This window comes from Dipodomys spectabilis, unplaced genomic scaffold (genome assembly GCF_019054845.1).
Source record: "Dipodomys spectabilis isolate Male_0828 unplaced genomic scaffold, ASM1905484v1 ptg000002l, whole genome shotgun sequence".
In the NCBI taxonomy this organism is placed as follows: domain Eukaryota; kingdom Metazoa; phylum Chordata; class Mammalia; order Rodentia; family Heteromyidae; genus Dipodomys; species Dipodomys spectabilis.
The window spans coordinates 58,335,412-58,361,052 of NW_024870679.1; the positions used below are offsets into that span (position 1 = coordinate 58,335,412).

At 40.6% G+C, this 25,641-nt stretch overlaps 1 protein-coding gene across 3 annotated transcripts in view; it reads right to left on the bottom strand.

Moving 5' to 3' along the window:
* The window catches only part of Nfia (nuclear factor I A), a 378,431-nt gene that overhangs the window by 100,545 nt on the left and 252,245 nt on the right, over window positions 1-25,641 (bottom strand). For all 3 annotated transcript variants that reach the window (XM_042684424.1, XM_042684429.1, XM_042684417.1), the window contains exons 5-6: window positions 13,192-13,309; window positions 5,930-6,057 (exon numbers count right to left, since the gene is read on the bottom strand). In XM_042684424.1, coding sequence (XP_042540358.1) covers window positions 5,930-6,057; window positions 13,192-13,309 — 246 coding nt within the window. The remainder of the gene's footprint in view (window positions 1-5,929; window positions 6,058-13,191; window positions 13,310-25,641) is intronic.

The window sequence follows — 25,641 nt, forward strand, 5'->3', positions numbered from 1 at the left end:
TGGATCCTTCCTTCTCCCTCCAACTCCCCCTTTCTCCCTCCTACCTTCCCTCCTTTTATCTTCTTCCCTCCCTCCTCCTCTTCCTTTTTTATAGTACTGGTGTTTGGGACTTGTTTTGCTAGGTAGGTGCTATACCATTGAGTCATACATCCAGCCCTTTTTGCTTTTGTTATCTTTCAAAAAGGGTCTTGTGTTTATTCATGAGCTGGCTTGGACCACGACCTATTAATGCTAGGATGCTAGCTAGGATGATAGAATGACTGTCATATAGTACCACATTCAACATTTACAGATTGAGATGGAGTCTTTTTAACCTTTTTTTGCTTGGGCTAACCTCAAACTTCAGTCCTCCTGCTCTTTGCCTCCCAGATACCTAGGATTACAGACATGAGCCACCTGACCCAGCCTGAATATTTTTCTCTGTGAGAAAACTTAAATAGCCTTTTAATCTGCATGCAAACACTAAATTTCACTGAAAGGACTGGAATTGAGCAGTTTTTCACAATGAAAAGAAATTAGCTGTACCGAAGACCTGCTGAAACTATTGAATACATGTACTGAGCCTAAGTGCAGTCTTGGATCTAGAAGTGGATCAACTTGGAAACATAAGAAATCCTCCATTTCTGGGACACAGAGAAGCTGAAACAAAAGCATGCAGGCTAGCGTAGAGCTGCCCCGCAAAGAAGGAGGTAATGATATGAAGACAAATTAAATTTCTACGTGCTACTAATTTGAAGGCTAAGCACCATCAAGTCTCACTTTCAGCTAGGTGAGGATATCTCAGGTGGGTTCCAATTGAAACCCAGTTTAATTGCCACTGAGTGGCCAAACGTCCACGCAGATTTACAACTCTTCTTTTGCTCCTCCAACACTTAATTCTGTCTGCTTTTGGCCAGCCTCACTTCCTACAACACTAAACTCCATCCACTTTCGGCAGTTTGCCTCCCCAGTAATCCCAGTGAGGGCAGTTCATGAGACTAGCCTTTACCAAGGACTTTACTCACCTCATCTGATTGTTTTAATTTTGTGATATAGATGGAGCTAAAGCACAGTGGCTATATTAGTAAGTATGGACTCACACTTGAAGCCAACCAGAGATTTGTCCTTGGAGAAAGGCACTTAATGGAGTGCCTTTGTATCTACCCTAGGATACTGCACACCGTTGACACTTAATAAAGGTTTGGTTTGGCTTGATTTATAATGACTAAGATGATAATCCATTTCTTTTCCTCCACTTGAATTGGAGGCACTTGAATTGGAGGACCAATTTCTTGTAGTGAGGTATCTGGAGTCCCCCAACATACACTCTTTTCTTATCTATGTGAAAACAGGTTATCTATCTATTTATTTATCTATCTATCTATCTATCTGTCTGTCTGTCTGTCTGTCTTTTGTTCCTTTAAAGGAACATCTGAAGGCAACGCAGAATGACTATATAGTTGGATGCAGTACTACTCATCAATGGGGTATGAACCTTAGCAATCGTTTCTAATTACTGGAAGCCTGAAGATTAAAAACAACAGGAAATAAAATTCTAAGGGGATTATTCACAGCAACCTCTTGTTTTCAAGTTTATTGAGAGCACCAGAAACTCTCTGCTTCACTCATTCATTCATTCAGTATGTGTTGTGCTAACCACTGTTGCAAATACTGCTCTATACCCTCTATTATACTGTCTATCAAAAGGTAGAAGAGATGAAGTAAGTCCTGCTTCATAGGGAGTGTATTATAGACAGTGCACAGGAAAGGAAGGTAGGGTTATGAATTAGAGGAGACTGAGGGAGTGTCAGCAGCTATTTTAGATCACTAAGGGCCTCATTGCTGTGGTATTATCCTAACCAAAGCTTGAATGCTGAGTACTCATCGATTTTATGGGTGATAATGACAAATCTTTAACTTTGTTAATGGTTACTTTTCTTTGAGTGTATGTAAAGTGTACTATTTATTCCTTCTCTGGCTTAGAATACATAACAAAAACTTGGGATAAAGAAAATGGGTGGATTTTCAGGTCTTTCTGATTAGTTATTTATTGATTTGTTATTATGTTTTAAAACTAAATACAAGCCTAAGACACAAGGCCTTACAATGCCTCTTTTCATGTGAGCACAAATACTATGGAAAAAGAGGTTATTGCGTATAGAAAATGAAACTTACACTCTGAAGTCAGATTTGGTTTGAAATACGAATTCTGGATCTACAGATTTACTTTCTGTATGGTAAGTCACTTAATCATGCCTGATTCTCAATTTTCATTTCTAGAGAGGCAAGAAGATCCATGAAATCTTTTATATTTGGTTTTGTTAACATCAAAACCAAACCTGGTGCACAGTAGGTACTCAATTGTAACTAGAATGTTTTTACCCTATCTGAAAATGCTTCACAGAGACCCAGCCAGTGGAGACGCCTGTTGGTTTCCTTCCTATTTATTTGCATTATCAGTTTCCCAGCAATTTTTCATTTGCACAGATAAACAAGACTTGATGGTATGTGCATCTCTGCTGGATAGTATTTCATACGACTCACTTCATCAGTGTGTGATTAGCCTCCAAGCTTCGAATCTAACCCAGTTTTGAGATAACTGGGAAATGAAACTAAGTGGAGGGAACAAATGTAGCATTGTAAGAGAAGCAAAAGTCAGCCTGAGGTTGTCTGATGTTTTTAAACTAACATCATCTTTAATCTCCTCTGCCCTTCTTCCCAGATAATAGGAGCTCTGCACCAAAAGTGCTGAGATAAACTAATGGGGAACAGGATACTACAAAAGGCCTTTGAAAGGGCCCATGTCATTTACTGAGGGTCTGGTTTGTTTTACTTTGCGAAGTCTTCCTGTTGCTCAAGGAATTGTGTCTCTTCTGACCACACTGGGCCTTCTTTTGACAAGGGCGTCCTGGGAAGGAGCGAGGGCAGGTGCCAGATGCTCTCAGAGTAAGGAGTGAGCAAAGCCTCACTTCCTGTGTTGTTGGAGGCACAGACCCAGTATCCTCAGCACTTGACTCCTCTGAAAGAACGATCCCACATGGAAGCAACCAAGAGGCTGCCGGTGCATTCGAATATACATAATTCCCAACATATTTCTGAAGGTAATTTACATGAGTGAGCCACTAAAAGCCTCCTACTCAATTAACTATACCCCTGGGGAAAAGCTATGCAGGCCCGGATAAGTGTGGGAACAACATAAAGGTGTTCTCTGTGCCAAAAAGGGGATTGGGCTGGATGGAAAATCCCCAAAAAGGACCATCTGGCAGCATAAATTATCCATTTAAAATGGCTGGTGTGAGTTAATGACACCAAAGTCACCATGAACATGTGCAACATCCTTCAGTTGTGTTTTAATGTCCCCTTAGGCCCTGTTTCAATTATGACTTTCTATGCTGAATAGGGCCAAATGTAAATTTATCCACTGCCCCTCCCCCGTACCCCACAAATACCACAAAACTGCACTTTCCTTTAATGAAAAGAGGACAGACAATGGACATTCAGTGTTAGAATGTAACTGTGTGTGGGGGGGTGTCTTTAAGAAGAAGAAGAAATCTATCTATCTATCTATCTATCTATCTATCTATCTATCTATCTATCTATCTATTATCTATCTATCTATCATCTACCTACCTACCTAAAGAGGATATAGCTATTAAACTTTAGTTATTTAATGACTGTAAAGGATATAGGTACTCAGATGTGAAAATTTATGACCGTTCAAGTCATCATGTGCAGGTAAGAATAGAAATCACTCTGAATAAGAGAGTCATTAGGCTGAGCTATTCAACCACCCCTCACTCCCCCAAAGATGCCGTTGTGAGAGCCACAGAACAACCTCATGGCAGAAGAGCTTCCTGAACATCAATGACATACAGACAGCTTTAATCTGCAGAAAATACGTGGGTAGGGTCCTCAAGCACAGATGCACTAAACCTACATATTTGAATCTGATTTTCACTGAAGCAGGTAAATTGGCTAGGACTAATTAGCCTTTTTAAAAAGGGTTCAAGGAAGTTCGACATCTTTTAATTTTTTAATAGCACATAAACTTTTCACTGGCACTACCCGGAGGTCGTGCTGACAATGCAGTTAACGGCACCAGGTACTCAGCATTTTCCATTTAGCCTGGCTTTATATCTTAGCCACTTCAGGCAAAAGAACATGAACATAAGTGTGCAGTGAGACCCAGGTGAGACGTGCATAGAAGACTAACCACACTGTGAGTGCTGAGTGGGTAATAATTAGAAGAAGAAGGCACCTAGGCTCATCTCACATAGCTGTGCTCCCCACATCCATGTATAATGATCTGTTTATATGTCTGTTTCCTAGCCTTGATTGTGAATTCCTTGAAAGCAGGAGCCATAGCCTCACCATCCATCTTTGAATTCCCAGAACCTGGTATCAGAACTCATAAAGGAAGTTCCCAAGGATGATTGCCGAGTGAGGGAACAAACGAATGAATGAATGAGACAAGGGAGGGAGTCAGGTAGAGCAGGCAGAGAAGGCTCCTATTTTCATAAAGGGAGCAAGATAAAAGGCCCAGTCAGTAAGGCCCAAGGGCTTGATTTGTTTTGTTTCTGTTAATGATACAGTACATGTGGGGAAGGAAGCTGCATCTCTGTGAATATGAAGACTTACGTAGATTTTTAGATTACCATAGTCATCACAATCAGGATACAAAACCATCCTATCACCCTCAGGTCTCCCTTCCGATTTCTTTTACAGTCACCTCATCTGAGGGTGGTCTTTTAAAACAGTATCAGGGAGGAGAGAGGGGATCTAAGATTTGCAAGTGGAGAGGCTAGTTCATGGTTTTTCTCGGTGCTGATTTGCTCTTGGAGACCAACAGGGATGATCAGAGGATATCTCTTTATGAGTACTTCTGTGCTAGGTAGAATTCTTAGATGAGTGACAGATATTACCCCAGCAGTGAAACAGCTTACTGTTAGATGATTTAAAAAAAAGGTGGGAGGGGGTGTGGAGGGGTGGGGGTGGAACATGGGCTCAGAAAAGTCAGGTAATTTGCCTGCCATCACACAGCCAGCAGGAGTTGAAGCCACAACTATACTCTGGCTCATTCCAAAACCCACACTCTATCCTCTTTTATCCATCTGATTTGTTGTTTTGAGGAAGGCATTGGAGATGACTTTCCCCTTGTCCACACGGAGGCCAAACATTGATTACGGTTTCAAACAGCTGCAGCCATCAGAACTATTCCAGAGCCAAGAGGAGACAACCCCAGGAAGTCAGACCCAGCCGCCACTGGCTTAGTGTAGCACAGATGGGTTAAAGATCATTGCTCCTTTTAAACAGCAAGACAATCAGGAAGATATCCAGTATTAGGAAAGATATTAGAAAGTACTCTCATTTTTATAAAACTCTAAGTGTAAACTGCACACAAAGAACTCTTTTGGTCTGGTTGAAAAAAAAATTGATGGGTTTTTCTTATGATTGCTAAAAGATAATGCCCCGCCCCAAAGCTGATAAGTGTACACACACACACACACACACACACACACACACACACACACACACACACACACACACACACACACACACACACACACACGAGTGTTATCTCAGCTCCTCAGGAGGCTGAGGCAGGAAGATCATGGGAGCTCAGAATTTTAATGCCAGCCTGGGGAGGATAGACACCTTCTCAATCAACCAACCAACCAGTCAGCCAACCAAACAAACAAACAACACAACAACAACAACAACAACAACAACAACACAAAGGTGAATGGAAGGCAGCATTGCAGTAGAGTATGAGCAGAGATCACCTGTGACTCTCATCCAGTCTTGCCTGTCAGCTTCATCTCTGCAGTATATGGCTACCCCTTTATGAATGTGGCAGTCACATGTTTATGTGGACAAAGGCAGCTCTCTAGGGCTTGCTTTCTTCATGGGCCTGCATGGTATGGAACCCAGGCCCCCATGTCCTGCTCACCTGGCTCCACTTCATGCCATCCGCTGGATTGACTGCCACTCCCTGGAGAGCGTCCTTGGCCTGTGTAAAATGGCTCTTCACCAGGACTGTCCATTTCATCCTCCACAGACTTGAGTCGCTTCGTGGAGCTGAAAGAACAAACGAGTGCATATTTAAAAGAGACCCCCACCTCCTTCTTCTTGGACTTTCTTTCTCAGGCTGAAAGAAGCCAAGGGAGGAAGGAGCTGGGCAGGTGTGTGCAGTTCCAGGATTCGCTTGGGCTCTTGTGCAGTGGGGTGAGTCACTGCATGGGGAATAAAGTTTTGGGTCTGTGTTGTTCCAACTGTCTGGGTTTGATTTTTATGTCCCTCGAATTGCTGCCACCGCCACATCCTGTGCCTTTTTTCCTTTGAGGAACAGGGCTGGCTCTTGCTGGCTTTTACCAGGAAGTGTGGAAGGAAGCCCAGGTTTCCTATCTCCGTGGGCGGTGGTTGGAGGCTGCCCAGTCACAGTGTACCTAGACATGAATTCAGTCCCCGCTGGCCTCCCAGAAAGGATAAAACAATAAATAAAGAGCAGGACTTGAGATCCTTTAAGAAAGACTCAGATTGCTTTTATTTCCCTACATTTCCCACCTTCTACTTGGATTTGTTCCTTCCAAAATATTTACTGTAGACTTATGCAGTCCAGGTACTTACTCCCCTAGATGCCAGAGCTACAAGATGGGTGGAAGGAGGAATACTGAGGGTCCCGTGTGTACCTGTGAGACTAACCAATATGGACAAAGGGTAGTGCAATGATGACTTTATGCCTTTCCTCTATATAGGGATGATCAAAGGAAACTGGTTTCTAGAGCTGTGTGACTGAGGAGCTTCTAGAATGGCTCTCATTTCCTCTGGGTGCAGGACTGTGGTGGAAAAAGTATGAAACATTGCCTGTTGTTGTTTGGGTTATCTTCGCTGTCAATGCTTCCAGTACCCTACCCAGTGGTAGATTTCCTGCCTAGAGGGAGTGCCTGCCGGGGAGCCTCTTTGTGCCAAGATATAGAATATTCCATGAGTTTAGCCCAATAAATAAGTGGGCTAAAGACTTAAAGAGAAACTTCTCTGAAGAGGAAAGAAGGATGGTCAATAGACACATGAAGAAATGCTCAACCTCCCTAGCCATAAAAGAAATGCAAATCAAAATAACATTGAGATACTACCTCACCCCAGTTAGAATGGCTATAATCAAGAACTCTAATAACAACAGATGCTGGAGGGGATGTGGACAGAAGGGAACCTTACTACATTGTTGGTGGGAGTGTAAACTTGTTCAACCACTTTGGAAAGCAGTATGGAGGTTCCTCAGAAGACTCCACATAGAGCTCTCCTATGACCCAGAAATCCCACTTTTGGGCATTTACCCAAATGTTCACAAACAAGGCCACACTAAAGCTACCAGCATGACTATGTTTATTGCAGCATTATTTACCATAGCTAAGATATGGAACCAACCCAGATGCCCCTCAGTAGATGAATGGATCAAGAAAATGTGGTATATATACACAATGGAATTCTATGCCTCCATCAGAAAGAATGACATTGCCCCATTTGTTAGGAAATGGAAAGACTTGGAAAAAATTATATTAAGTGAAGTAAGCCAGTCCCAAAGAAACTTAGGTTCCATGGTTTCCTTTATTTGCAATAACTAGTATATGTCTGAGTCAAGCAGAAAAGGTCAGATAATGTGATGTTAGGGGAATGAACCCTATGATATATATTCAAATGTTTTTTTTTCTTTCAGGTGATTGTTTCTAACACATTTATAGGATTATCTCTAACACATTTATAGGATTATCTCTTTGTTGCTTTGCATGTCCCTCCCCCATGGTATAACCCCTGCTTTCACTGTATTTGATGTTTGTATAATTTGTGGAGGGGAAGGGAAAAAAACAAATCATTTGAATAGGGATACAAGTGGATCCATTGCAACAATGAGATGTACAAGTCATTATGTGGAAAAACGAACTTTACAACTTTGGTGGGGGGGAGGAGGATTGGGGGGCAGGGGGAGGATGGGAAGAGATGAGAAGGGGAAACAAAGGAAGAGGCTACAATGTTTGATAAGAAATGTACTAATTATCTTGCCCATGTAATTGTAACCCCTCTGTACTGTATTTTCACAATTAAAAAAAAGACTATTCCATGAGTTTAAGTAATCAAATACTTATTGTATACCTCTTACATGTCAAGTGCTATGATACTGTGATGAGTAAGACATACTCCATAAACACAGATGGAGGGACCAGAGGAAAAGAGGAATCATGAAGGAATCATGAAGGAATCATGTCTAGGCCACGGTGGGTCACTTGATGGAAGAAGGTGACAATGATACTCTTGGAGCTTTTCTCAGAGCATTACTAGGTAACTGTCTTTATGTGTCAAAGAGACAGCTAGGTGTGTTGGCTCAAGCCTGTAAGCATAGCTACTAGGGAGGAAGAGATGGTGGATCATAGTTTGAGGCCAGTTGGGGAATAAACATTTGAGAGACTCCATCTCAACCAAAGACTTGGCATCGTGGCATGTGCTTATTACCCTAAGCTATGAGGAAAACACAATAGTTGGTTCTGGTGGCTTGTATCTGTTATTCTAACAACAAAGCACAAATAGGAGGCCTGAAGTCCTGATTGGCCTAGGCATAAAGCAAGACTCTATAATGAAATAAAAAAAAGCAAAAAGGGACTGGCAGAATGGGTTAATTAATAGAACATTTGCCTACCAAACATAAGACTCTGAGTAATTACTGACTAAGGAGACTAGGACAGAGAAACGAAGTAGAAGGTTGGGCTGTTATTAAGCTGACACACTACTTGGGAAACTGTGTTCATTTAAAATATGGAAACTCTTCTTTCCATTTGGCAAACTGTCATTGACTCAAATACTGTTTCCTCCAACCTTGGTATCCTTCCTTGCTCCAAGATACTCCCATCATGCACTACCTAAAGGATTAATATCAGGCCTCAGGATACTCCTGGGCCAAGAGTAGTGGCTCTCATGGCTGCACTCATGTACACTGGGTACCAGAGGCTGTGAACATCACTCCCAGGAGGGAGGGGTATACCAGCTCTTGGGATGTTGGGATGGCTGAAGTTGAAGAGGGGCATACAAGAGAGTGGTGTAGGATATAGAAGATGCTGTGGGTCTGGACTTTATCCTAAAAGCCCTGGTAAGCATGTGACATTGGCATTCTATTTTAGAAAAGTGACTCTAGTAAGGGTATATGTGATGATTTAGGAAGCAAAAGGAAAAGAAGGGGTGTAGTCAGTCTAGGAGTGGCGAGACAGTTAAGTATTTACTTAAGCAATCTGAATAAAAAATGTGCAAGGCCCAATTTAGGTAAGCAATTCTGATTACTGGTGTCGGCATTCCAGTATTCTTAGCTATTAAGTTCTACTCTCATTAAAGCCAGACCACAGGAAATAAAGATAACTGCCCAGGCTAACATAGTACCCAGAGGAAACTTCTTTAACAACTTATTTAATGTCCTTTCTTTGAGTTCCTTTAACCCCAGTGAAAAATAGCCACTAGGAAAACATTGCTGTTCTTAAATGTAAAATTGCATCTAATGGAAATCCTTTATAGGAGGGTATATACACATAAAAACTTCCTTCCAATATCTAAAACCAGAAAAATCTGGTCTCTGAATGGATTCTACTGTTTCCTTTTATGAGAAAAGGTAAATGACACACTGTATTGCCTTTTCTTCTTGCCCTGGCAACCAGGAAGATCAGGGCCAAATTTGAGACATAATTCTTGATTAATGTACCTGATATAATGATTTCTCCTATTCTTCCCCATATAGTTTCAGGCTTTTCTTTCTGTATTTAGTATATCTGTAATGTTTTATAATTGAAAGCCACTACAAGTCATCTTGGAGGAAGGCAGAATATAAATTGGAAAAAAATGTATTTCCTTAGAACTCCACCAAACAAGAAAGGAACTTCACGTGGTGATAGGATTGTAAAATCTACAAGGAAAGTAACTCTTTCTTATTACTACATTTTAATCTTTAGGGCTTACCACATAATCTGACTAATAGCAGATGTTCAAACTCTGCTGCACTAGTGTGTGTGTCAAGGATTTATCCAACTATCAGGATTCAATGAGATTCAACCCAGAGGGCCAATTCTATTACCCATCATTCTCCCATTATTCATATTTTTTCTGAGGTCATGCTCTGATAAAATGCAGGCATGAAATCCTACAGGTAAAAGGTTCTGTAATTGCCAGCTAAGTTGGGAAGCTGGACTTTCAGAAGTGGACAAAAGGATAAACATCTGCAGGGTAGAAGTGTGGGGGAGGAGGAGAGAGAGGGTCTGGGAGTGAGGATTAGCAAGGCTGGGAAGGGCAGGTATGGGACTTTCAAGGTAAAGCTTATTGTTTCCCCAATCTTGATGGGGGGTTTATCTTGATGTAATTCTTTGGAATAAAAAAATGTATCTTATCCTGATTTTTATACTATTCCTTGTATAATTCTGGAGACCTTTTACTCTGAAATGATATAGAGCCCACAGCAAATGCCTATCAATTTCGTTTATTTACTTCTTAACTTTTAGAAGTAAACTGAACTTTGATTTTGTTTCTTGCTCTTGACTTTCTCACACCATGATTTTTATTCTCCCAGAAATATCTGAGGAAAACAGGAAAGTAAGTACCAGTAACAGCTACCCATACATTAGAGCATAAATATTTCTGAAGCTAATAAAGTGCCTCTTCACCAAGTTTTCGTGGTGTCCTGAAATGAACATCTACTCAATCACTAGTATCTGCCACTAACTTGACTATAAACCTACTGTGATGGTCTCTATTTCTATTGTGCTGAGTACAACATCTTGGCTGCTTATGAGTGTTCCCTGCAGAATTGGAAGCATTAGACACTGTCTTTCAAAGAACTAAGAGTTCAGCTGTGGAGGTAGGAAAGCTGCATACCTCAAGATGATAACAGTATTCAAAAAAGCAAGTGCTACATGCCAGGGAAAGGCAGAGATGTGCATGTTTTTCTTCTGCCATTCCATATTCCATTCTTCTTTACTATCAGTGTCAGCCTCATTCTTAAGCAGAATACTGGGAAAAGACCATGTTCTGTAAGTTCCAATGGACCCAAGTTTGAATGCGGACAGTACCATTTACCTGGATTGTGACACCAGGCAAGTTATTTAACTTCTCTGAGCTCTTTGTTGTTCTACTGTTTCAATGGCCATTGTCTACAACTGTGTGAAGATCAAACCAGATGGGGTATGGAACATACCCAATATGGTGTCTGCCCAGCCCAATTAATACTGGCACACAATGAGCAAATATTGATTAATTGATAAGCTTTTCTATGTAAATCTGCTATATTTTTGCAAGCACATTTTCAAAGCTTATAATTCCACTGAGCCTATGCATTCAAAGAGTTTTTTTTTAAAGCCATCCTAGGAAAAGCCTAATGAGAGCAAAACAAACATATTACTGAGTTATTAACTACTGATGATGTTTATAATTAGCTCCTTATCGGGGTTAGTTATTTGCAGAATAGGAGAACGATACTAGCCTTTTAAAATGACATTAATAATCAGCTTTCTATTTGGGGAGTCACAACAAAAGATAATGAGACATCTCTGGAGAAGTGTGCAGAAGGGCAGAGGTGTGGAGCACTGTTTGGGAGGGACAAGGGACAGGTGCTCCACACATAGGAAAAACAAACAGCCTGTAAACTGTTCAATTAATCACTGCCCACAAGTATTTGCAAAGCTTTCTCATGTTGACAGAGTGTAGTTACACACAATGTCTCTTCCATCAGCAAACATTGCAAATCCGCAAAGTAGAGTAACACCCAAATGTGTTCCTAATCTCTTTTTTTGCTATTAAAAATGCACCTTAGATTTGAGACCTTTTCCTCTCTGCGTCATCCTCCTCTCTCCCTGCACCCCGACCCAGGAGCTGATACTAGAGTAAACTAGGGGAACATTTGAACAACACCAAACATGATATGGGAGGTAGAGGTTCTGTTTAGGGATGACTTTTACTGTCTTCACAGCTATAAAAATGGCTAAGTTGATTTTTTAAAAATTAATGATGCTTAAAACACTATGATAAAAGGCAAGGTTAACACGAGTTTCCACCAAACAAAATTTCTATAATCTTGGCATTGTTTTAAATCATAAAACTGTACTTGCTTTAGGGAAAAAGAGACCTTTGACAAACATTTTTTTGCAAAGTACACAAACATGAAAGATCGCTCTGCACTACTCTTTCCTTTGTTGTCACAGTCCAGTGGTAAAGCCAATTTGTGAAAGAATACTGTGGGTTTAATGCTTAATCCCTTTTCCCTGGCACAAGTTATCTAAAGACAACAGGATCTTGCTAAGTGCTTCGTTTGGATGGTGGCTTCATGACCTAAGTCACAGGGACAAGAACTCTGCTTCAAAATTCATTCTTTTTCTTTTTTTTGGGTCCGTTGTGGGGCTTGAACTCAGTGCCTGGGCACTGTCCAGAAGCTCTTTTGCTCAAAACTAGCACTCTACCACTTTGAGCCACAGTGCCACTTCTTGTTTTTGAATGGTTTATTGGAGATAAGGGTCTCATGGACTTTCCTGCCCGGGCTGGCTTCAAACCACGATCCTCAGATCTCAGTCTCTTGAGTAGCTAGCATTACAAGCATGAGCCACTGGTGCCCAGTCCAAGTTTGTTCTTTTAAGGTCTCCCAAAGAATCAGGGTCTAGCGTCTGGCATGCCCCTGGTATCTTACCACTTCCTCTTTTATAACCACACACTAGGATAACAATCTAACTGACTTACTTGGAGACTTTTGGGAGCTTCACAGGAAAAGAACAGGGACTGAATTGTATTTCCAGAGGTGGGCAGGGGACGAGGCAGGTATCATCAGCTGGTCATCCTCCTTTCTCCTCATCAAGCACATCCTTTCTTTCCATGTAACATGGTTTCTTCATTGCTATCCCTCTTTACCAACCCATCCCACCATGCCTTTTCCTCCCCATCCCCCCAATCCTAACCATCATTCAGAGCCCAACACAAGTAACTCCTTTTGGAAAGATTCTTTTGGGACCTTTTTATTAAGCCTATGATCTACAGGGTAGTTCACTGTTTTTAAGTGTCTACTGTGTATATGTGTGTATGGGTGTGTATACATACACTTCTTTTTAATTCTGCTTGTTGGGCAAACCACTTATTTGGTTATCTTCTCTCATGACAGGCTCATTGGTAAATGTCTAGCAGGGCCAGAGTTAAAAATCAAATTACCTTGTAGAGGATGTGCTGGGTAAAGACCTCCTCATTGCTCCTGGACTCATGCTGTAGTATGAAGAACTTTCCAAATCTGAGAGAGAAAAATTAGGGCCAGTTCCTGCAGCTATTGGTGCTGGAATGAAAAACACAGAAATGGAAGCAACATCAGTTAAGTTCTGTAAATGGGTCAATGAGAGTCTATTTCAGTGTTACATTTAGCACCTTTCCTTTTTGTATTTATCTAGGAAGCCTATCCAAAATAACCAGTAGTCAATTGTGACTTCAAAGGAATGCTCGAAATAAAAAGTCTACAATTTTTTCTAACATACTTCTCATTTTTTTTTTTTTTTGCAATAGTAAACTGTCATCAAGTTTACAACATTCCTTGATGCTTTACACAAAAATACCTCTCCATGTATTGGTCTTCACTCTTCCTTCCATTTTTTCCCTTCCTTTTCCCCCTTTCCTTCCCTTCTTTTACTTCCTTATCCGTCTCTTTCTCTCTTTCTTGTTTTCTGCCTCCCTCTCTTCCCTTTCCTTCCTTTTACTATTGTTGTTGTTATTAAGAGTACTGGGGTTTGAGCTGGGGGCTATTTGCTAGGCAAGTGCTCTACCACTTGGGTTATACCACCAAACTTTTTTGCTTTAGTTATTTTTTTGGAAAGAGCTTGCACTTTTGCCTGAGGACAGCCTTTAACTGAGATCTTCCTATCTATACCACACATGTGACTAGAATGAAAGATGTTTCCCAACGTATCTAGATTGTTTGTTGAGATAGAGGTCTCGGTAAGTTTTTGCCTAGACTGGCCTTGAACTTGAGAGCTTCTGATCTCTACTTCCCAAGTATTTCACTTTTCTTGAATAACCAGCCCAAATCTCCCTTGGGCTTTTCTGACTCTGTATCTGACAGCATCTTCTCTGTATTTTGCAATCTGTTCGGCTTTCGTGAGAAAAAAAGCAAACTTTGTAAGCCACTCAGTCTCTGCTACCTGCAACATGATGGGTGCCTTCTCTTTACTCTAAATCCCCACAGCACTCTTGACATTCAGGTATTTCCCACCTTTGGAGTTATAGCCCCAAACCATAATTTTTGAGGGGTGGGTGTGCCAGCTTTGGGGCTTGAACTCAGGACCTGGATGCTGTCCCTAAACTTTTTTTGCTAAAACCTGCTGCTCTACCACTTGAGCCGCAGCTCCACTTGCAGCTTTTTTTGGTAGTTAATTGGAGATAAGAGTCTAATGGACTTTCCTGCCTGGGTTAGCTCTGAACCATAATCTCAGATCTCAGCCTCCTGAGTAGTTAGGATTACTGGTATGAACACTGATGGCAGACCCAAATCATAGTTTGTTGTTGTTGTTTGTTTAAATAAATGAAGGCTCACTGGATCATTGGTCACATACCATCATTTCATATTCTCTATGGCTGCTGTCCATTATACCATCAGAGCAGCTCTAAAGGCCATGTGCTCCACAAAGCTGAAAATATTTATCTGATGCTTTATAGGAGAACTTGCCAACCTCTGATTTGACTTGGTAATATGTTATTTTCAGAGCTGATCCTCTCTCAGATGTGATTCTTTATATTATTTATGTCCTTAGATGTCCATATTATATCCTTATAGATGCCTTATCAATGGTAGTTTAACAATTTTTTTAAATAAATAACGCTTGTCAATCGTATTTTAAAACTGCATAGAATTAAGTGTTGAGACTATATTAGTGCAAGTAATCTGTTTTTTGAGAGATTATGCAACAGGAAGAACAATAGATGTATATATAGTGTACTGTAAAGCTATGCTCATACAACTACATATATAAACAAATACAATACAAATAAATTGTTGTTAATAACCACCAGAAGGAAGAACAGTTGGAAGCCTCAAACACCAGGGATTTTCATTCAAGAATGATTACTGGGAGCCTGGTATGCCCAAGAACTTGTGCTGGGGAGGGAGACACTTAGATGAAAGTCAAAGGACCGCCCCCTCCAGCTCTAGAGCGGGAGCCTGACAGACAGAAAGAAAGTCAGTCTACAAGTCTTCTACAGAGCTCTTTCTAGACAGACATGGCACCCAGAGTGACTTTCTAGACTAGCTTGGGAATAAGAGGTTCAAGAGGTATCAAGGGCACCTTGAACTGTGATGTCCACTCAGGAAGATGGAAGGACAGGAAGGTATATATAACTGAGAGGAAAGGAGGGCTTCTAGGTAGAAGAAGCAGCATACAAGTAGTTAGAAAACTTCTGACAGTCTGATAAAATATAGTGTCTAAGTCAGATCATGAAGGATCTGGTAGATTCCTTATAAGGGTATGGATTTGAAACTAGCATATCCCGATTTTCTGTGTTATTAAAGCACTTATACTCCACTGGGATTATATTGCCAACCTTTGATATAATCCCCAACAGAAGGCAATTGGTTGCCACACTGAGCTTTATTCACTAGCCAAGGGAGAGTTAGTAACCTATGGGAATGCCATTACAGACTTGCATCTATAAGGCAGAAGAACATTGAGTCATGAGGGCAGGCCTGGGACACAGAGGGATGATTGAAGAACAGAATCAAAAGACCAGATGTCGGTGCAGTCTATTGAACAGGGTGAGCTACAGAAGGGGTCTAAATGCAAAGGATAGAAAGGAAGAGCCAGAGGTAAGTCATTTAGAAGTTAAAGTCAAGTAAATGTGTTAACTGGTGACTGGCAATAATGGGACTACTCCCAGAACAGTTGGTAGGGAAACTGCATGAACTGTGGTGTCATAAGGAACTATGGAAACAGAGGCTTATGAAGGAATACAATAATCTCTAAGACTAAACGCTGAGTTGTCTGATTAAGAGCAATGACTAAGCCTTAATAATAACTATCATTACATAAACAGTCATTGCCAAGTGGAAAACACTGAAATTCACATATAATTATTGTGTCAATGTGGGGCTTGAACTCAGGGCCTTTGGTTCTTAGCAACACATAGTTTTGAAATCAAATTTGTCTCTCAATGCCAGGCTGTTTTTGAAATCAAACCTGACTCTCAGTGAGAATGGAGGCAGGGCCTTTAGTTCAAAATCAAATGATTAGGCTTAACAGTAAGTGTATAAAGAACTCTACTTAAGGATGTTGCTAGTCATACCTTGCTTTTTTATATTAAATTTACTTGCATAATTTCCTCTTCTATTTCATGGTATTTTATGTATGAAATAGGCCATGTTGAGTGGGTGTGTGTTTGCGAGGAGTGCATTGCTCAAATACAATCCAGGTCAGTGTTCATCATCTTAGCAGTCTGTCATATAACAGTTATTTATTAGTACTGTAGGCCTCTGGGAATACAGAGTCATGTATTTTGGCAACTTACTAATAACTGTCATTGTGTAAAAAAATAGTCAGTGCTAAGAAGTGGAAAACTTTGAAGCTCACATTAAGTTTTTGAACATCAAACCCATCCCTCAGTGACAGGCTTGAGTGGTAAAGTTCTACGTTGAGTTTCCTTCTTTCTTTCTTTCTTTCTCTTCCTTCCTTCCTTTCTTGCTTGTTTTCTCTTCCTCCTCTTTATCTCTTTCTCCTCTTCCTCTCCCTTCTTCCCTCCTTCCTCCCTCCCTCCCTTCCTTCCTTTTTCTCTCTTTTCTCCTTCTTTCTTTCTCTTTCCCTCCTTCTTCCTCCCTCCCTTCCTCTTTCTTTCTTTCTTTCTCTCTCTCTTTCTTTCTTTCTCTCTCTCTCTCTCTTTCTTCCTTCCTTTCTTTTTTTCTTTCTCTCTTTCTCTCTCTTTTTCTTGTACTAGGGCTCTAACTTGGGCTTTTAAAATCAAGGCTGGTGCTCTACCACTCCATCTGTACCTCCACTTCCAGGTTTTTGCTGTTTAATTAGAGAAAAGAATATTTTGGATTTGTCTGCCTGGAATGGCTTTGAACCAGGATTGTCAGATCTCAGCCTCTCGATTAGCTAGAATTCCAGGTATGAACCACCAGTACTTGACCTACATGTAGATTTTTTTTTCACAGTCTCAGAGTGGAGCAGGGCCTCAGCTGCCTCATTACCGAGCATGGGGAGATTAAGGCAGGTCCTCCCTACTAAGCACTTGGAAGGTGAAAGACAGAGCAAGAGAGAGAAGCCAGCACTAAGGAGAGCTCTGAGGCCTAGGCAGAGAAAAGAAAAAGACATATGGTGTCTCTGAACCCAGAAGGTTGAAAGTCTAAGCAGAACATCAGAGTAATACCTGCAGTTCTAATGTGATGCGAAATGTGCTAAGTCCCACATGGGGATGTGCAAAGGATTTGTTGGGAAAGTTTGGAGGAGTTACAGATCCCACTGGCTTGTAAGATCAAAGCAAACTGACTGATATGGGAAGAGCAGGTACTAACACTGCATCTTGGAGGATGCCCAGGTTTAAAGAGGCAGAGGAGCTAAGACAGCACTTGCCTATGTTTAGGAAGTAGGGTTGTGTGTGTGGGTAGGTAGTGTGTGTGTGTGTGTGGGGGGGGGGTATCCAAGGCAGGTTGCAAATGTGACAATTTGTGATAATGGTTGAATCTGAGGCGCATTCACCTGAAAGCCGATGGAATGGGAGATCTTTGCCAGCTATATGTCAGACAGGGGCCTAATATCCAGAATATATAGAGAGCTTAAGAGACTTAATCCTCAAAGAATCAACAACCCAATTAATAAATGGGCAAGGCAAATGAGCTTCATAGACTTCTTTTTTTTTTTTTATTGTAAAGCTACTATACAGAGGGTTACAGTTACATGAGTGAGGTTATGAGTACACTTCCTCTTGAACATTGTTACCCCCTCCATTGTTTTCCCCCTACCATCCCCTCCCTCCCTCCCTTCCCCGAGGTTCTTTTTTTTTTTTTTTTTTTTTGATTGTGATTAAATGATTACATAATTTCAAAGTCACAAGTTCATTCTAACTTCCCTGGAGCAAATTGTCTACCACAGTCTGTAATATATAACAGTGTTCACATGTTATATACCATATTTGTGATCAGCAGCATGAGGATATTTAGTAGTGGTTCAACCAGATGAGCGGGAGTTCTTTGTTTCTTAAGTCCTGTTAGTTTTGTCGTATCACCTAACCTTTTGGATTTAGCATCCACTTATGAGGGAGACCATGTACCGTTTGTCTCTTCGTTCTTGGCTTACCTCGCTCAACATGATTCCTTCTAGCTCCATCCATTTCCCTGCAAATGCCATTATTTTGTCATTTCTAATGGCTGCATAATATTCCATTGTGTATAGATACCACAATTTTTGGATCCATTCATCTGTGGTGGGGCACCTAGGTTGTTTCCATATCCTAGCTATTGCGAACAGTGCTGCAATAAACATGGAGGTGCACGTGTCCTTGTATATTGGTTCCTGTTGTTCAGGGTAGATGCCTAGAAGTTGTATGACTGGGTCGTAAGGGAGGTCAATCTTTAGCTTTCTAAGGACCCTCCAGACTGCTTTCCAAAGTGGTTGTATAAGTGTACATTCCCACCAGCAGTGTAATAGGGTTCCTCTTTCTCCACATCCCCTCCAGCATTTGTCGTTGGTTGATTTGTGGATGTGGGAGCTTCATAGACTTCTAAGAAGAGGAAGTAAAAATGTCCAAGATACATGAAGGAAGTGCAAATAAAAACAACACTGAGTTTCCAGCTCATCCCAGTTAGACTGGCCAGCATTTAGAATACAAACAACAGATGCTGGCATGGAGGTGGGGGAAAAGGAAACCTAATACACTGTTGGTGGGAATGTAAACTTGTTTAACTACTCTGAAGATTACTCAAAATATAAGACACAGAACTACCCTATGATCCAAAAATACCATTCTTGGGCATTTACCCAAAAGGTTACAAATCAAGACACAATAGAGCCACATGCACAACCATGTTCATTGCAGCACTGTTCACTACAGGCAAGGTATGGAATCAGCCCAGATGCCCCTCAATGAATGAATGGATCAAGAATACACATATACACAGATGCACACATGTATGCACACACACACACACACATACAATGGAATTTTACTCATCCATTAGAAAGAAAAATGTTACATCATTTGCAAAGAAGCAAATGGGTTTGGAAAAATTATGTTAAGTGAAACAAGTTAGGCTGAAGAGATAAAGGATGCATGTTCTCTCTGATATGTGGAAGTTGATCTAATTTATAAATGTACAAGTAAGCACATACGGGGTTGTATGCAAGTATGTGCAAATGTATTAACTGAAGTATGGTATTTACAGGTGAGAATTCAAATGGTGTAATTCCTGAGAAAAGCGAACTCAGAGTCCAATGAAATGAATACCAAAGAACTGGCACTTGAAAAGTGTGTGTGTGTGGGAAGCCAAGGAGAGAGGATAGAAGAATTAAGATAGGAAGGGGAGCAGAATGCAGACATAAAATGCAATGTATATCCTATGAGAAACTAAGAAAATTGAGGGGAGGGTTGGAAGGGATGGAGGAAAATGATGTAAATGGTGACATCAGTCAAGATGCATTGTACTTATAAACTGATTTGGTAAGTGGTAAGTCCTTTGTAAACTATTTAAAGATAATAAAATATAATTGAAAAAGAAAATTTAAGAAGAGAATTCATGAGAGAAGGCTAACCCCGTCAGAGGAGTCCTGGTCACAGAGATTGGAAGCCTGGGTGAGGCTATTGAGGGAAAAAAAAGAATTCGTGCAGTGGATGTTTGACATATGCTCCACGATATAGATAGGTCTGAGAGATTTGTTTGGTCTCAGTTGTCCACTGGGAAAGGATCTCTCTCTTTCTCTCTCTCTCTTTATATATGTGTATATGTATATGTATATATATATGGATACTCTTCTAACAAATACAGGTTAGCAGTAAGATGTGTATAATGTAGTGTGCTTTTTGGTTATTAATGGTATAGAGTCCTTTTTTTTGCAAATTAGAAAACTCACAAAAGTTATCAAGGACTAAACAGCTTGTCCAGTGTCACTTAATTTCTGGCTTGTCCTGAATATCATGTTTGGTTTCTAAGGCTAGAGACTTAAACTGAGATTCTAGAGCCCCTGCCAGTCAAACTCGGATGTTAAGGAATGACTGGGTTGACCATGGAACTTCTTTCTTCTTCCATATACTGTCAAACCTGATGTTGGACCATTATCTTTAATGGTAGGCGTTATTATTTTTAACGGTGTCACATTTACGTGTGAGACCCACTCCAACTAGAGAGAGCTGCATTTTGAAGACTATAAAGTATTAGTACTAGTCAGGAACAGGAAAGATTGTCTAGGGTCCTAACCTTGCTAATAACCCCATGAAACTTGGTTATGTCATTATATCTTCTCGGTCTCAGAATTCTAATGATAATTATAATATACATGCAAATCTACCAACTCTGCTACACACACTACCATCCTGACATCACAAGTGATTCATTACAGGCCAGGTGCTGGACTTTAATCAAAACCCACAACACTGCTAGGAAGAAACTGAGACACAAAGAAGCTAACCAATTTTCTGAGGTCATAAAATCAGAGGTCAGACCACAGATCTTTCTTCCTAAGATCCTAGAGCTTCTTTTGTGTTTCTAAACATCTCACAACAGTTCTGTGTATGAAGCTGATGACCAAGAGATATGCTTTGTACATAGCTATTCTGCCCATCTATCCTAGACATACACTAATTATTACAAATGAGGGAAACCATGGGATCTATGTTTCTTTGGGTCTGGCTTATTTCACTTAATATGTTTCTCCAAGTCTTTCCATTTTCTTACAAATGGGGTGATACCATTCTTTCTGACGGAAGCACAGAATTCCATTGTGTATATATACCACATTTTCTTGATCCATTTATCTACTGAGGGGCATCTGGGTAGGTTCCATATCTTAGCTATGGTAAATAATGCTGTAATGACCATATTTGTGTTGGTAGCATTAATATGGCCTTGTTTGTGGTCATTTGGGTAAATGCCCAGAAGTGAGATTGCTGGGTCATAGGGGAGCTCTATGTTTAGTCTTTTGATGAAGCTCCATACTGCTTTCCAGAGTGGTTGAACAAGTTTACACTCCCACCAACAGTGTAGTAGGGTTCCCTTTTGGCCACATCCCCTCCATCATCTGTTGTTAGTAGATTTCTGACCATATAAGATGATGCTAAGCAAAATGAACTCCAAGGCATGGAAACAAGAGGTTTTTCTTTGTTGCTGTTTTTAATGTACTAGGTGATTTCTTTTTACTTTATGCTTTTCCCCCAATGGTTTATCCCCTGTTGTCACTGTATTTGATTTTGGTGTCTTGGGTATTGTATGTACATTTATCTGAATTAGGGAAAGGAAGGGGAACAACAAAATGTCGCGACAAAGGACAAAGGGTGAACCAAGGCAATAGCGATACTCACAAGACACTATGTTGGAAATGAACTGTACAATTTGGCAGGGGTTGGGGGGATTGGGGAGGAGGGAAAGTGGGAGAAAAATGAAGGAAGGGGTAACAAGTTCGACAAGAAATGTACTCACTACCTTATATATGTAACTGTAATCTCTCTGTATATCATCTTGACAATAAAATTAAATTAAAAAGATTATAAAAAATAAGAAATATGCTTTGAGTTAAGTTATTCTCTCCTTTTACTCATCACTCCCACAAAAAAAAAAACTTGAAGCCATGCAAAATGAAATTCTTTCTTTCTTTTCCCTTTGACAGTACTAAAGGACTGAACTCTAGGTCTTGAATTGCAAGGCAGGTGCTCTACCATGTGAGCCATACTTCCAGCTCCCTTCTCCATTGGCAACTATCCAGCCTAGTCTGGGCTCTTCCTACTTGTGCTTCCTCTTGTTGATAGGTGCATGCCAATGTGCTCAACCCTTGTTGCGTCCTCTGTAGCTGGGTAATAGGCATGTACCATCATCATGTTCAGACTCTGCTTGATATGGAGTGGTTTTGACCTTTTATGCCCAAGCTTCCTGCAAACCATTATCCTCTAATCTCTGTCTTCTAAAGAGCTAGGAGTATAGGCTTAAGCCACCATGCCAGGCTTAAGACTTAGAATTCTATAAATACGCATACTGTAGTGGGGGAAGAGGTCTTCATTTCTTAAACAATATTGTAATTACTGTAGTCTGAAGTATCTTATTCCACCAAGGAGTTTTCTTAAAACATTAATTTTTTGGAAATTGAGCCTTCAGATGTTATTTCTAAGTTGTGGCCCCTCCCCCCGCCCCTTCCCTCTCTTTCCTGTCATGAGTAGAATGTACTCTTTGTGTCATTTCTTAATAAATGGTTTGCTATTAAGGAATCATTATAGTAATGTGGGCTATTGGAAGAAAGGGGTTACTTTAGTAGCCAACCCTCTTAATGACCTGCTCTTCTATACACATTAGTAGTTGGAGAAGGTTGTGGTTATTGAACTTCTGCCATCCACCACAGACAATCTGCTCAGGCTTGCATTGTTGGAAAGAAGAGTGTGATGGAAACACACACACACACACACACACACACACACACACACACACACACACACACACACACGCACACAAACTCTATCCAAATTTCTAAGCTACTCTGCCTAGGAGATTACCCGATGCACTGAGTTTACAACTTGTTCAACAAGAATCAGCAGGGAGCATTTGCTGAATGACTACCAGTGTGTCCAGCCTACTGCTAATGGCATATGTCCTCTGAGAGACTGCACCCAAAGGGATACCACACATATCTGTGGAGCATGTCCCTGGTGCCAGGCATTGTTCCGGATGCTTGAGGAGAAACAGTCCACAAGAGAATGAAAACCTCGACCCTTACCAGGCACACACTGTACAGATTAACCATCGATTTCTAACTTGCAACATCAACTCTGAAAAATTGAGGTTGTTTCCTCTTCCTCCTCCTCCCCCTCCCCCTCCCCCTCCTCCTCCTCCTCCTCCTCCTCCTTCTCCTTCGCAGACTTTAGAGGGATCTAAAACACTCATGAAGGTTTTGAGAGCTTATACTTTAAGACTAGAGGGGGCAGGGGAACGTGGTGAGCCCAACACAGCATAGAGTTCCATGGGTTCAGAACAATTTAGTGTTGTTTTGCATTCCAGAGGCAAAGATCTTGCGAGAACGTCCATGTCACTGGCACAAAAGGAGTGAACATGGGAAAATACTTGTTCCTTTTCTCTGTCAAAGGCACAGTTGTACAACGCACAATGCTATGAAAACTGCAGCAAATCTGGAATCATCGTTAGAGGGAATTAACTTGGAAAGTAATTTATGGCAAGAAAATCCAAGTCCTTTGTTATCTTCCTCTTACTGTTACATACTTCCTGCACACTGCCAATAAGAGAGGGCTTTTAGAAAGAAAAAAATAATAAGTATAGTAAAATTAACTCATTTTATCAATTTGTGCTCTCTGCCAGAGTTTCCTGACTGGCTACGAGGGGCTGTAAACCTGATGAATTTGCATGGAAAAAGAAACGAGTGTAAGTTATTTGGATAAGAGGTAACACGGACATAGGCTGCTATAATTCAGACACCCTGCAGATAGCAGACTGCTGCAGCGTGAGCAGTTATGGGTTAGAAAAATGACCACACTGCAGTCAGTCTGACTTGAATGGAAATCAATCATCAAGGTACTTTCTTTGCAGCTTCTACACCACAGTCTTCAGCAAATCCTTGCCAAGCAGATTTCTGGTCTGTAAACCTTGTGCTGATCTCCCTTTTTCTACTCTTGCTTTCTAAAAGATCTGGCCAAATGCATGCTAGGAGTAGGATTTTCCAAACAGGAACATAAAAGAAAAGCACTGAACTAAAACACGGATTTCCCTCTATGTGAAAATGTGCTTGCTGCTATTAAAAGATTTAAGCAATGCTTTTTTTATGAAATGTAGTAGAAAGTGCCAAAAGCCAGCAGACTGGTTTTAACTATTGAAGGGCATCTGCTAACCTAGACAGACCACCTGGTTCACATGACCATGATTTGTGGACTTAAGAAATATGTGTGTGTATGATGGTGGGAAAGGTAGAGGAACTTTTCCTTCTGAAAAAAAAGTTTCCATTTTATTAAAATAGGAATAATTTAGTGAAGCCCTCTCCCATCCAACTTGGCCATGAAGATAATTTCTCTTGGATAGACAATTTGTATACTGAATTTGTAAATCATGTAAATTATGGCACCTTATTGCCATAAAAGCAAATTCAGTCTTGGAGGCTTAAAAATGTAGATGTCTGCCCTATAAAAGAAGAATGGATTTCTTCTTATTGCTTAGCACACAGGTTAGGTCATTGCTTGGACTGCATCTGTAACAAATGTCTATTGAGTTGAACTTACATTTTATGAGCTTGTTAATAAAAATAAGCTAAGAATAACTAATATCTACTAACATTCCATTATGTGCCAGGCAATGTGCTGGGTGTTTTATCTGAAATACAGTACATCATTATATGGAATATATGTTTATAGTATTCTTAGCTTCAAATAAGAAAATTGGCTATGAAGCCAGGCACCGATGGTTCACTCCTGTAATCCTAGCTACTCAGGAGTCTGAGATCTGAGAATCATGGTTCAAAGCCAGCCCAGGCAGGAAAGTCTGTGAGATTCTTATCTGCAATTAACCACCAGAAAACCAGAAGTGGCACTGTGGCTCAAGTGGTAGAGTGTTTGCCGTGAGCTGAAGAGCTGAGGGACAGCACCCAGGCCCAGAGATCAAGCCACACAATGGAGGGGAAGAAAAAGAAAAAAAAATTGGCTACGAGGTTTGGGAATACCAAATTTGGGGTGAGAGGATTGGGATTAGGATAATATAACTAAATAAGTAATATCAAAGTAATCTAAATTTAAGTATTTCTTAGGTATCAGCCCAAAGGAACAATGATTTTCCCCAGAAGCCACATTTCTGGTCTTCCTGTCTTTCTTTTGTCTTCAATTACTAAGGAGATGAATCTAATGAGATTCAAATAGAAAAATAATTATCATCTACTATGCAAGTGGTAAAACTTCTATCTGTTCCTCATCCCTGTCATGTCTTTGTTTGTATAGTGGTGGGAGGAGTGGTAGCTGGGCTTCTCTTGGACATGGGGTCTCACATAGTCCAACAGAGCATTTGTGGAGGGGTGAGGGATGCTGACTGATCTTCTGCATTAGTGGCTTCTGCCTTTGGGACTGAAATTGATTTTCTGCATTTTAGAGCATCATCTTGTCTTGGCTTTTGGTTGAGGTCAAATGTGGTACCTGTTTAGTATACAATATAGGCTCAGCCATAGGATTCAGTCTTGCTTGACAGAGGATGGATTTGATAGCGTAAGAGGTCTTTTTTACCACAAAGATCTATAAACCGGGGAAAGACTTCTATACATAAGCTCCTTTGGTCAGAGTGCACTGGGACAACCTGACCATTAGCTATTAGGAAATCAAGCTATATCAACAGAGCCCCTTCCCAACAACGTACTAATCCAGCTGTCTGCAAAAATAATCGTTTTCAATATTTTCACCAAGAGCTGTTTAATTTTTCTTTCTTCCTCCATCTACTGAGAAATCCTGGGTTTT